At 39.6% G+C, this 14046-nt stretch overlaps 1 protein-coding gene across 2 annotated transcripts; it reads left to right on the top strand.

The window, feature by feature from the left end:
- The first annotated feature begins 2 nt into the window (after window positions 1-2).
- DNAL1 (dynein axonemal light chain 1) lies at window positions 3-13778 on the top strand. Of its 2 annotated transcripts, none has more exons than XM_088167020.1 (8): window positions 3-116; window positions 2609-2647; window positions 4573-4682; window positions 5315-5370; window positions 6879-6934; window positions 7818-7944; window positions 8408-8497; window positions 9880-13778. In XM_088167020.1, exons 1-8 carry the CDS (start codon window positions 114-116, stop codon window positions 9948-9950), a joined length of 552 nt encoding a protein of 183 aa, XP_088023146.1. In that variant the 5' UTR covers window positions 3-113; the 3' UTR covers window positions 9951-13778. The 2 variants fall into 2 exon arrangements, with proteins under 2 accessions (XP_088023146.1, XP_014724799.2); XM_014869313.2 differs by having other exon boundaries at window positions 8354-8497.
- Window positions 13779-14046: the final 268 nt, after the last annotated feature.

Genomic DNA, 14046 nt, shown 5'->3' with positions numbered 1-14046 from the left:
GGACAAGGCCCCGCCGGTCCCACAAGGCGCCGCGGGCCGCTCGCGACGCGAGTTCCGGGCGGGGCGTTCCCCGCGCCCGTAGCAACCGGAGCGTTCGCGGTATCCACGGCACCATGGTGAGTCCTGCGGCCGGGGCCGGCGGCGGTGAGGGCGGCGCGGAGCCCCCGCGGGCCGGGCCCCGCCGAGCAGCCCGGGCTCGGCCAGAGCCGTCCGGGAGGCAGCGCGGGGCTCGGGGCGGCGGCTGAGGCGGGCACGGTGGCCTGCTGCCGTGCCTTGGGAAGGGGGGATTTCGGGCATAAGCGAGGAGAGAGGGCCCCGAGTCGCAAACTCACAAACCTCGCTTAGTACGTGGTTTTAAGGAGGCAGTATCGGCGATCGACGATACTAGGGCCATTAGCTTGGTATCTGTTGCTATGCAATTCCGACTTCATCCATTTAAAATAGAAATAAATGTCTGCAAATAAATGCGAAGTGTTGCTGTTTTGCTTTTTCCTAGGGGTCTAAATTTTTGTAAATACTGTGTGTCCAACTGCCATATTTTGGGGGGGAAATCTGTCTTCTGTTACAACCATTATTAGTACAGGTGTGGCTAATTTTCCCCTTCAGAGATTCTGTTTCTTGTTCCTGCCATGTTGATGGTGACTCTTCAGGGCCACTTCTGGTCATTTGGCATTTTGAACATTTTTAAGTATTATGACATTCTTTAGTCTAAATACCTGTAGAAAATCGTTCAATAAGCAGGCAGAAGAGTCCTGCAGATAAACTTCTTGGAGGAAGTTTCCCTTAAGCAACCTCCCGTGGCAGAAGATACTATGACTTACCTACAGAAATTTCAAGTGCACCTCAAAGAAAACGAAATCCCTGATATGTGCTCTCCAGATAACCTGCTGTGCTAATGTCCATGTTTTCGTCAAATCGGCAGAGATAAGTCAGCAGATGGCAAGGAAGAAGTTGCTCCTTGTATGCAGCTTGGATCAGTAGCTTTAAAGTCCAAACTGTTTTAAGGCGTGACTTGGAAACAGCAGCAGCCACTGGTCTTACAAGTGCATTTCTGCCTTCAACATGAGTGACCGAGATCATGTACCCAAGTGCTGTGGTGATGATTAGCTGCTGTAATTATGAAAAAGGCAATGAAGTTTCTGCCCCAAACCCCCCAATTAACTGGAAGCCAGCTGTTTTTGCCTGCACACTGGTAGCTGTTAATTGGCATGAATTGGCTGTTGTAGTGGGAATTTAGGAATGTGATCTTCTGAACCAGAGGAGGTCATGCAGACGTTCATCTCTGGCAGACACTGGGAAGCTACTGCTGTGGCTCAGATTTGCAGGTCATCTGCAATAGGACTTTGGGCTTGCTGTCACTTGGTATAGACCAGATTGAAAAATGAATGCCTGTTAGTGGGCAGAAACAGCTGGAACATCTGAGGATGTCTAAATGGAGGTGTATGTTGATATTTGAGATGCATGCTCAGGCTCCCTGGGGTTGCTGGCTCTTAGGCTGTTGCTGGGTATTTGGTGGCTGTGGCCTTTTCTTATATACAGCTGCCTCAGCTGTTGCCTTTTACTGCTGGGACCAGAGTTTCCTGTGGTCCAGAGTAAAGTACCCAACACTAAAGCTCTTTGACTGAGGTGGTTGCCTGTAAGATATTTGGAGGAAGTTAGTTTGTTGTTTTTAACTTTTACAGTGAGGGAGGATTATATATCTGATTATCTGAAAGGATGCTTTTATACATGTCCTGCTACACTTCAGAGCAACAGAGATGCCAAAACTAGAGTCCTCCCTTATTGGTAGAAAGAAGGCTGTTGATCATTGTTTGTAAAAGGTTGATCTCTGAAACCTCTTTAATCCAAAAGATATCTTGGAGTATGTTTAATGTTTAGAGAAGCATTAAGCATGTTGTTTATATACTACTGTTTTGGATATCTTTATGTGGTTTCACTAAGACTCTGATGTCAGGTGGACAAGTAAGAGTTAGTGACAACAGAAAGTTGGTCAGTGGGTCAGTCCTTAAAAAGCCTTTAAAAACAGCTTTCAGTTTTTTCCAAATGGAATAATGCATGTTTTCACTTCACATTCAATGCAAAACAATTGGAAAGAAATCCCAAATATATATAATCCAGATTGCTCTTGAGTTTTGGCAAGATGTAGCTCATTTTCTTCAGTGAATTTTAGGAGGCTATATCATTTTCTGGTCACAGACTTGCTTTCAGACAGGAAGTTGCTAATGCACAATAGAAAGTGTAAGGGTTTAAGAGAATTAGACCACAATTTTCAATGCAGTAACTTCTTATGCCTTTGAATTGAATTTCACCATAAAAGCTAATAAGCAGTGTGCTTTGTGGAAGAGAGTAAGATCAGAAAGATAATGCTCTGAAATTAAGCCCATTGTTTGCTTCTGAAAATGAAGCAAAGTACCCTAGAAAACAAAATTACAGGACACTGGGGGGTTCCAACTTCTTTGACTTGGCTGACCCAACATAATACAGGAAAGTGGGGGAAGGGGGACAGAAAAGCAGGATAGGAAGAGGGAGGGGAGAAGAAATAGATTTGCAGTGAACAATCCACTTAACAAATTCAATGAATATTCACTTAAGTTTGTTTCATTTTTAGGCAAAAGCAACGACCATCAAAGAAGCTCTAGCCAGATGGGTAAGTACTAGAACAGTGCCTAGCAGCATGGGGTTTGACTACATTCAGCTAATTTTGTGTTTCAAACATTGTAAGAAATATGTTTGCTTGAAACATCTGCTTTAAGAAGTTTCACGAAGTAAAATGATTACTGCTGTTGTATTGTATATTCTGTTGGACTTTTTGTATGTTGCTGTTAAATTGATACAATTGGTAAAGATTAGTCTGTTTTGCCCACCTGCGTTGTTCTGCTGAATATGCATTGGCCTGAAGGCACAAAGAGATTCAGAGTTGGGGATGTATTATGTTTTAATTATGCTCTCTTCACTTTACCCAAGTGCAGTCCTTACCACAGAATAAACAAGTATGAAATTCTCACCTTACTGAAATCAGTGAAACTTCTACAAGTCTTTTGACATAAGGTCCCTCATATTGTGCAAAGCTTAACTCAGAATGAGTTTCTTGGGTTTTTTCCTTCTTAAAGTACTCTGTCAATACAGAAGCTCATTTGTCTGGTGGTGGCTGACCTGGTCTTCCAGAAAGCTGTGTGTTGGCAAGGATGCAGATGTAATTTCAAATGATTATGTAGGATGCTCTAGGGTCAGGTTCACTGTCCAGTAAAACCAGTGAGAATCTTTCCCCAGTTTCTGATTTTTAGGGAAGGCATAGATGTGCTGTTGGGTGTACATATGCTCCCTGCTAATTTTGGCCAGCTGCTAGAGCAAGGATTTATAAATGTTTTGGTCTCTAGAAGATCTGGATGTGATAGCCTGGGCAGATAAACTTGAAAGCCAGAAGCTCAAAGTACTAGCCTGTAACTGAAGGATTACTTCCATTTTGAGTTTTATCACTGTTTAGTACCTTCAGTATTTCAGGGGTTTTCCAGTTCTGTTGGTATATCCCACAAACTTCACTCTTGCTCTCCCAGTAAGAACTAGAACGCAACAACTTATGGGACATGATTAATTTAATTACAAAGGAGCCATGTAAACTGGGCACACTCAGCTCCCTCTCTTTTCAGTAGATGCATGAAATGGAGGAGAAAACAAGAGTCCTTGTTTTGAAAGTGCCAAGATTTCTCCTTTGTTAATGGACCTCCAGTCCTTGCACTGAACACTGAGTGAACTGACAAAATGCTCCCTTTGTGCTGTCAGGGAGGCAGCTGTCAAAACTGCTGCTACTTTCTAAATAGATACTTGTTCCAAGTGTTTAGTCAATAATTGCCATCACTTCAGAATTTTAAAAGCTTTAATAGACCATATTTTTTAATAAACCTAAATGCCAAAGTTACGCCCATTTTTCCAAGGCTCTGAATTATCAGCCTAGTTTGTAAATAGAAAATCTGTCTTTTGCTGTATTCTCCAAAGTGTGACATCTTCCCCTACTCTTTCTTAATGGCTAATTAGAATTATTATTTTTTTTTTTAGATTCTTAATGCTATGGATCTGTTGAGGTTCTCCCCCAAAACACACTCCCTTGTGTTCACTTTGTGTTGTGAGCCAGGCATAAGCTCTGAGATTTCTGGGTGAAGTGGGAAGGAGACTTTTCTGTCAGAACTTTTAAATCTGCTTCTGCTAGAGATTGGCCCTAGCTGAGATTTCTGTATCTCAGTCTCCATGGAAATACCTTAATTAAGAATTTTAGCCTTCCATCTATTCTCCATTCTTTATGGCAGATGACTCCTTTATTAAATTGCTCAAGTGTTACATAACTTGTAAAAACCAGCATATGTAATGTATAAGTTACTTTGATATCTTGAAAATAAGCTAGTCTTACCCTTTTTGTGCTACAGCAGCAGGAATCTTGATAACAGCACTCAAAATGCTTTCTCTTTCCAGTAGTATATTGGAATTACTTCTATAGTAATCACTTTTACAGTAATTCTTTTAGTATAGTAGTTTTTGGTAATTTGCATGAGTCTCTTCCTCACCTTCTCTTTTCCTTAGGAAGAGAAAAGTGGCCAGAAGGCTTCAGAGGCAAAGGAAGTGAAACTGTACGGGCAGGTTCCTCCTGTGGAAAAGATGGATGGCGCTCTCTCCACTCTTGTTAACTGCGAGTAAGTTCAGTTAAACACGGAAACAAAATGTTCTCTCTTTGTTTCAGTTTTTCTGCAAATAGGTATTTACTGTGTTTAAGTGTGGCCTTCAAAGCAGCAGCTTTCTCTTCCTTTTTTCTTACACTGGGCTTCTCTTTCTGCATACAGTTGCCCTTTTTAATTCAGAGACCTGTAACTTAACTCAGAAGGTGTTAGGATCGATTTTGTATTAATATTTGTCCCCAGAAAAATTATATACTGTTTGTCAGTATATAATTACAGATCTGTGTTTGGAGTCTATCACCTAAATGGCACATTTATGATCTCCTCCAAAATTCATGAAAAAAAGAGGTGATTTGAGCAGGACTTTCAGAAAGAGATTAGAGTAACTTCCGAAATAAACATCCATGCATTTGACAGGGCTAGGCATCAAAAGATAATCCAGTATGTCATGTAAATCCCAGAACCTAAATAAAATAGAAGAAATCTTAATGCTTTGAGGATATTTTGAGTCTGTTTACACATTCAATTAGTTTACCATCTAATGAGATAAGAACATATAATTATTTCTAATGCAGTGCTGCTGGGCCATGGAACTCTTCCAATGTAGTGATCCCTTATATACTGTGAATTGATTATTCTTGCTTTTAAAGGAAGCTATCGCTGTCTACAAACTGCATTGATAGAATCGCCAACTTGAACAACCTAAGTAAGTGACAAGCCAGCTGTCCATTGTGTTTGTTTTCTAGTTGCCTGGTTAGGATATATGCCATCATTTGTTACATGTGTCTAGCTTTATTTATACCTGTTACTACCCTTTTTGCAGTCCCTCCTCGTAGAACATTACAAGTGACCTTTAAAATGACCAGTCTTACTGGAGAATGCATGCTGAGCAGCAGTGGTGTATTGCAGCAGGTATCCCTGCACTAGCCTTGACAGTTGTCAAGTCACAGTGCAGCAATCAAAAAATTCCATTCAGTAGGCTCTTCAGTACCCTCCCGTGGGCCTTGCTGTGCTATTCAACACCTAATCAGTTCTAAAGTGATGTCATGACCATTTTCCACACTCCTGATGGAGACAGTCTGCAGTTCAACAACTCTCCAAATGCATTGTTGGTTGCAGGAAGGTTGGAGTGTTGTAGACGTGAGATGGAAAAATGTCATTGCACTTTGCAGAGGATTGGACATACTTGGTTTCATTTTATTCATACTTTATAAGTGGATGTGCCACCTGTCTAGAAGTAGAGCTTCTCTTTCTTGGACAGCTGTCTTTGAAACTCTTGGGTTACTGATTTTGGAACAGAAGTTTTAATGGTCTGTCCATGAGGCTAGCAAAGAGCTTCAGGTTTTGGATAGAGCTTCCAGACTTTTCTGTTCCTATTAAAATGCCAGCTGGATAGATAAGGAATCTGGAATCTCATCCTTTCCAACTGCACACCAAGAGATCTGTCAAAGAGCTTGATGAATTTATTTCTTTTTGTAATAAACTCAGACTTCAAAAGATTTGGAAATACTAGCCAGGGAAAATTATCCCAGCAGTCTTTCCAAATAACTGTTCTGTAATACTTCAATTGAGTAACTATTATGAGAAAAAATAATTCGGCATTTATACATAGAAGTGAAACCAATGACATTTTTTAGTGGAATAAAACATTAAAAGCCTTTAAAGTATCTTAAATATTTATAATAATGTAGATTCAAAATATCCAGTCTATACCAAGTACTTGATGCTAAAGCCAGACAAACTAGAACTAAGTTGAATGTCTCTCATCAGGCATCTGTAAGGCAGCTTTATATGCTGCCACTATATAGAAACCAAATCTGCTGCCTTAAAATAAGATCAGAAACACTTTTGCCTGGAGAAGAAGGGATATGAATTATGTAAGATCAAAAGAAGCAAGTCAGCAGTTAGAGTTCAGGTGCAAGGTGAAATAATCATTTTTGTTCAGTATTTATCCAAACTGAATTTCAACTAGGTAACCTACACATGAGCAGCTTTGTATTCATGGGTGTATTTCTGAGCTTTCCCCTGCATCAATTCCTGCAGATCTGTTTAGGTCACGAGGTTTTGTTTCTGTTAGGTCTTTCTTTCTTAAGGCAGCCTGTTCAGAGTGCAATTTGTAAGCAGAATATGGCACTTTACCTGACTTATAGCATCTTCTTTTTTTTAAAAAAAACCCTGTTTATTAACAAGATTTTTTAAAAACAATTTTTACAGAAAATTTGAGGATTCTGTCTTTGGGAAGAAATAACATAAAGAACTTGAATGGACTGGTATGTGCTTTTTAGTATCATTTCTTCACTAATAAAATAGAATATGAGGTAATTAGCCTGTGTTCTTGCAAGTCTTTGCTGAATTCAATACAATTAATTGAATAAAAGGTTAGGCACTAACCTTTTACATTCTCCTTTTGTTATCATCTGTTCCCCCTCTTTTATGTTAACTGGCACCTGGAGCAGTATGGCTTTAGAGTGGATGGTGGCAGGACTGAGTCTACCTAGTAGGGGAAAATTAGTTGAGAAAGAATTAGATCAATTTTGTTGCATTTGGCCAGAAGAATACTTTTTTTCAATCAGTATTTTTTACATGAATATATAAATTATTTTCTTTCTCAAGAGATAGTTTCTCCTCAAAGCTGTTCTCACCGTCAGAGATGCCATATCTCTTAAATGTAAAATGCAGAGTTAGTGGGTAATGACTGGTTTAAAAAAAACCTCTCTTTTGAGAGAATTATGAATGTGAATTCTGGCCAGCAAACACAAACGCACCAGAATATACCAGAATAAATAATGCTCTCACTCTGTGTAACATCCTGTCCAAAGCAGTTGTTGAATTGCATTCTCTTCACATATGCTTGCAGTGCACAAGTAGGCAGATTTTTCTCCTCTGCCCCTATGCCTTAAGAACTACTCCAGCCAGTTACATCTTGTTTTATTCTAATATAGCAATTTCTGTCCTCCTTACATATATTTGCATATATAACTTTGCCTTTTAATTCCCATGAGCATTTGCCATGCCTAAGAACTAGGCACTTGCTTAAAAGGAAATGAGTACCAATATACCTTAGTATTTTCTCACCTGTAGAAGGTGAAGAAAGAGTATGAATAATAAGGAAGATGTACTTCTGCTTATCTGAGTAGTCCTGTCATTTTCCAGGAGGCAGTTGCTGAAACTCTAGAGGAGCTGTGGATCTCATACAACTTAATTGAGAAACTGAGGGGTATCCGTGTAATGAAGAAACTGAAGGTTCTTTATATGTCAAATAATTTGGTGAAAGACTGGGGTAAGCCATGCATCTCTACTCTATAGAGACTTCTGTAGTATGGTGAATGCATGAGTTAAGTCACTAAGTGAAAAATAGTGCTGTATCTCATGGAGCTTTGATTCTAACTGACAAGCCTGCAGACATGTGCAAGATCTCCCAATATCCACTCATACAAGAGAGTAAAAATAGTTACAATATTGAATTTAACTTCTAAGTCCAATTAAGTTCATGCTTTGAATCATGTTTCTTCAACCTCTTTTAAAACACATCCCTATTCTTTAACCAGACACCAGTTAGAGCCCAAGCAATTCCTCTCCTGTTGTATCCCATGCTCTTCATGTTTGCACTGAGTGTGAAAGGAATGTGTGGGGCAGATGTACTTCCCATGTTCCACAGTCTGGTTGTGTTTTCACCTTTGTGGTTGCAGCAGAGTTTGTGAGACTGGCAGAGCTGCCAGTACTAGAGGAGCTGGTGTTTGTAGGCAATCCACTACAAGAGAAATTTGCCGCTGATCAGAACAGTTGGATTGAAGAAGCAACCAAACGGGTACCCAAGCTGAAAAAGCTGGATGGTGAGTTTGGGGCATGAGGCAATTGGGGTGAGTTAAAAGCTTAATATAGAGACAACCACAGGGAAATTAAACACAACCTCAGAGATTCATCTGTGTGCCCAGGAAATTAATATTCCTCCCTCCTCTTCAGAATTATTCAGAAGTAGTTATTGAGATCCTGGCCACAGTGTTTGATGGATTTTGGAGTGTTAAATCCAAGTGGTCTTGCAACCAACAGTTGGGCATTATTCTGTAGTTACCCAAGTACTTTTATCAAATACCTAATAGGGAGTGGAAAGATTTAGCATTAAATAAATTAACAAGGCTTTCATCTGCCAAGCTGAATTACTGTTTTCCCAACAAAAGAGGTGAAATGAGAAAATGAAGGTAGGCAGGGATATGCTCTGATTTGCTTGTGATGCAAGGGCAAATTTTCAAGACTGCATGCAAATTTCCTAAATGCATGAATATCCCCCTCCATTACTGCAGTAAGCCTCAATTTGTGAGCTGTCCTCTCCTATTTAAGACATTAGTATGAAAAGATATTCAACTATTCAGTGACTAAAAATTAGATAATTTTGAAATCTACTTTTAAGTATGTTAATTCCTGTCAATGGAGATATTAGCTGTTCACTATTATCCTCTGCTTACTAAAGCAATGAAGGGGAGAGGAGTGGTAAAACTAATACAGATTCAGGATAACAGCAGGGAAGGGAAGAGTGCAGGCATGTCAACAAGAGGAGACAGCTTCACTACAGGGAGCAGTGGATGGGAAATCTGTTACCAGATTCTATCTAAAACCAGCTCAACTGCAGTAAAAAACATTATTAGAAAGTGGAAGCCTGATGAGAGAATTGCACTACTAGGAAGGATGGCCTGGAGTGGTCCATTTGCTGTTGTAGTAGGAGCAGTTTTGAATTTAAAACAAAAAACGGAATAGGGCACATATCTGTGGGCAAAAAGTGCCCTTGGTAGTATAAGGTTATAAGTTATAAAGTAGTATAAGTTTACTAACCACACTAAACCTTGGGCATATATGTCCTGGAAAAGGCAGCACAAAGTAGGGGCCCCACAAGAGAAGGCTGATATGCTGATTGGTTGTTAGCAGTTAAGCTGACTTGGTGCATCTCCCAAAGACTAAGTGAGGCTGATCTTTGCAGACCCTGCTTTAGTAGCTTCTTACTCCCTGTTACCCAAGACATTGGAAAAACATCCAGCAGAGGAGCTCATCAGTAGAAGGCTTTTCTATTTAAAACCTGTTGAGGTATGAAGAAGTTCATGTTGGTTAGAAACAGGCAGGAAATACAACTCTAGACTCTTTCCAACAGGACAGATAAGCTTTCAGGCAGATCATAATTAATTATGTCTTCCTCTTCTTCTTTTCCTCTTTTTTTCCCTCCTAGGTACCTTAGTTGTTAAAGAAGAAGAGGAAGAAGGAGCAGAAGGAGTGGAAGGAGCAGAAGGAGGAATCTGATGACACTTTCTTATTGTGTCTTAAATTATTAAAGTAACTCCAGATAGCTTGGCATATAAACTTTTATAAAAGTATCTGTTTTAAAGAAAATCTTTGGGCAGTTTTTAAAAGACCAGCTTATCTCCACAGTCTCTCACCCAAAGAGTTAGTTACCAAAAATTGCTCACACTGGTTTGTCAAGCTTATGACACCTTCTGTAGAGACTAGTGGAGCTGAGTTTACTTGCTGTTTGGCTAGCAAGGGATCTTTATTTAAATTAATACATAGCTATTTTTTAATGCCTGATTAGTGGTGCTTGTTGTTTATTCTTGGGTTATAAAAGAACTGTTTTAGCTTATTTGGTGCTGCTGGCCAACATTGAATTGGAAACTCTGAGGCCAGAAGAATAATGTTGTGGTACCTGACAAGCTTTTTTGTATTTAATTTTGTCATGGGACTTTCCCAATATTTTTAATATGTGAGTTTGCCTTTTCATTCCTTGAAGTGTTATGCCAAACAGGCCCAGAGGTTGCAGACATACACACAAGAAGGTATTGGTCTGACGAGCGCTTGTTCCTGGCCTTAAGTTTTGAAATGGGCTTCTCACATTGGAACTCAACTGCATTGCTTAGAGCCATGTATAACTTATAAATTTATTTATTTTTTAAGAGGCAGTGGGAATTCTTTGCATGGTTTCAGTAAGACTAAAATATCTGCTAACTTTGTCTCTTAGTAAGAAATTACTTTAGATTGGAATATGTGGCCTATTAGCCTACAGCTGGTTTCTGGCTTTGGATTGGGTCACTGGTGGACATAATCCTCCTCAGCTCTGGAATCTTCCTATAATTAAGTAGGCTGATAGTAACAGAGAAACTAACAGCAAACAGAACTCCTGGGCTCAAGGAGAGAAAAATTTGATTTTGGGGATAAAATATCATTCCTTGTGAAAGCACAGGTGAGAGAAAGTATACATAGTTAGTGGGAACGGTGAGATGAGATGAGATTGAGATGAGATGAGATGAGATTGAGATGAGATGAGATGAGATGAGATGAGATGAGATGAGATGAGATGAGATGATGAGAAGTGGGCATTGGTAAAAAAAGTATTGAAGAGGTACCGAATGTGCTATATTGCAGGGTAACCAGTTTTAGTAAAGCCCCCTTATGTGGCTACTTCTAAAAAGCATTCAACAACGATGAAGACATACCTGATTGCACTCTGGGATGCCAATAGTGTGTTTTTTCTTCTCTTTGGGAGGCATCTGAATAGATTTTTCTGCAGTTCCTTTTTGGTTTATTAACAAGCTTTTCTTCTGATTTGTGGTACCATCTTTTTTTAAATTGAAGTGGCAATAAGTGTATCTGCTGGTTCCAGCCCAGGCACAGAAGGCATGGGGGTAGAATGCCACTCTTTAAGTTATTTTGTTTGTGAATGTGTGGCAGGAGTCAAAGTCTTGGAAGTCAAGTTCAGAGATGAAATGGTAGAATTGGCACAGGCCACAGTGGTACTGATCTCAAGCTCCAGGTATAATTGTAGTAGGTGATTCTCTCTAATGAGTTTCTAAGTGTACACTGTGAAGTAGATGATTACAAGACAATCACAGTTTAGTTTCAATATATTGCTACTTCATCGGTGATTATTAGGGGAATTCTAAAGCATTCTGATTTAAGTTGGCATTTGCTGAAGAGGTTTGAGTTTGATTTGGATCTGTTACTAAAAGTAAGGTCAAGAGTACTATGGCAAAAACTCTGGACATTCTTCACCCAGCACAAACTATTTCCAGGCAGCTTTACCAGAAACTGCTTTCCTAGTTAGCTAGTTCACTGGATTTAGACAACTTCATTTTCATTTGTTATTTCTTTAGAGGTATTCTCCTAGCTTTATCATGAGTTAAAGGCAGCATTGACCAAGCAGCACTATGGAGGAGTGTCTACAGTCAGCAGCCATTTCACAGGTCTTTTGGAGCCAAGCCACTCTGTTCCCTTGCAGCCAACCACTCTTGGCAAGGTGGGTGAGCTTGGGCAGTACAGAGCCCGTGGCACACTCAGGCCCTGCTGGCCCCATCTGCTGGGGAGGCCCACAGGGGATTGGCTGTGCCCTTGATGACTGCAGTTAAAGTGTGGCTCATGTGAGCCAGGGATTGACTGATTCAAAATTTGCCTTCTGAATGCTCCCAACAAGCAGAAATTCCAAATTTGTCTCTGTGTTTGGAGATATTTTCAGACTAGACCACATGGTGCTCTTCTGGTGCTGGCCACAAAGTGGTTGAAGCTGTGGAGCTGCTCTCTCCCAGCACAGCTGCAAGAGGTGTTTATGGCTGGGTTAGCTCCACAGGACTGTGACAGGACAGAAAGGGAGTGACGAGCACAATCCAATGCCAAGTAATCCTGCTGGCTGATTCTTTAAATATGGCCTCAGTCTGTACATTTCTGAGGATTTTGTTATATACAGCAAATACTCTACACTTTGGCTGTATTGGGGCATTCTGAGAGAGGAACAGAAACTTAAGTGTTCTGACTATGTTGTAATGATTGGAGTGAAATACAGATCCGTTGACAAGTTATGAGGGTTAAGAGCAGTTCCTGGCTCTTGTAAGTCATCAGCAGAGCTGCAGCTATGGGAATCAGCCCAAAACTATTGTAGGTGGTGGTAGAGCTGGGTGCATTGTGTGGCCCACTGGCATTGGTGCTTTCCATGGATGAAATGGCACAAATTCTCTAGCTCTTTTCTTTGGGGGCTGCATTGTAAATACCAACAAAAAAGGAAAAAAAAATCATTATTGAAGGAAGGGAGCATCCAGTCTTAACCTATAATTTAAAACCCTTCTGATAAAAACTATGTGTCAGTCTCATTGAAACAATACAGTAAGGAAAGAATCTACTCTGGTTTTTGTTTGCCAGGAGATGCTTCATCTCAAAAGCTGGTAGCTTCACTTTACCTTGCTTTGCTTAATGAGTCATGATTACTGTGAAGAACAAAACAATCCCCCTCAAACTTTTTCTCCCCCAAAGTAAAGTTTCCCTAAACTTTTAAATTTGCACTTTAAAATTAGGCAGTGGATGTGGTGGAAGACATGGAGAGGTGGTAGAATTAAAGCAGCTGGTGCATAACACATCACATCCACTGAAATAGTTATCACACTATTCATGGATGAAAAGAGCACCCAAGTAAAATGTGCAAGCCGTGTGGAATTCTGCTTTTCCCAGTGAAGTTACAGAGGATTAGCATCCACTTTATTCCTTACAGAAATATCCTAAAATTAAATTAGTGGTAGCAACTAGCTAGGTTTTTTGCTTGCTTGTTAGCACACTCATCTGTCTTCAAAGAGCTGATTGATATATGCAATGATTATTGAGAACTGATGGAAAAATGACAGAAGAGACCTGAGAACCAGCAGGTGACTCAGGTTACACTACACGTAGGCTCATCTAGAAAAACTCCAAGCAAGAGTGCACTTTTAACATCCCCTTTGGCAATCTTTTGTATACAGTAATTTTGTAGCATGAAAAACTGTTAAATTTGCTGTGTTTAAATTATTTAGGCCTATGTTTATAAATGTTATTCTGTGAAACTTGTTCAAAAATAATATAAGCTTATTTTCTACAGATGTCTTTGGCTGATGTGTAATGAAATAGTTCAGCTTGTGAAGAGTATTTGGAAACTAAATTTTGTTCTCATTAAACTTTCCTAGCTGCTCAGGAAGCAATGCATTTATAATATGATAGCATGTAAATGCTGTTCCTTATTGCCTCTATATTTTAGAATAGAAAATAACTTAAGGCTTTAAAAATGCTGATATATTGTGATTGTTGTCATCTGATACATAAATATTTTTCAATCTTTTCAGACGTTGGTTGTCAGAATTTGTTCTTAGGTCCTAAAAGAAAAATCTACTACTTCTATATGTGGAAAAAAATCCATATAAGTTAGAGAAATGGCTGGTCTTACTTCAGTAGAAAACTGCTAATTCACTTCAAATTTAATTTCTGTTAACAGTAATATACAATCAGTTTCATTAAACCCAAACAGGGGACGGCTAACTGATTTATAAGCTTCTCTAATAGAAACTTCAGCCTTCAGTAGACCATATCACTGAAATGTAATTTCAAAACTCTG

This window comes from Sturnus vulgaris, chromosome 6 (genome assembly GCF_052056855.1).
Source record: "Sturnus vulgaris isolate bStuVul1 chromosome 6, bStuVul1.hap1, whole genome shotgun sequence".
Lineage (NCBI taxonomy): Eukaryota > Metazoa > Chordata > Aves > Passeriformes > Sturnidae > Sturnus > Sturnus vulgaris.
This window is presented reverse-complemented; position numbering and strand designations above follow the sequence as displayed.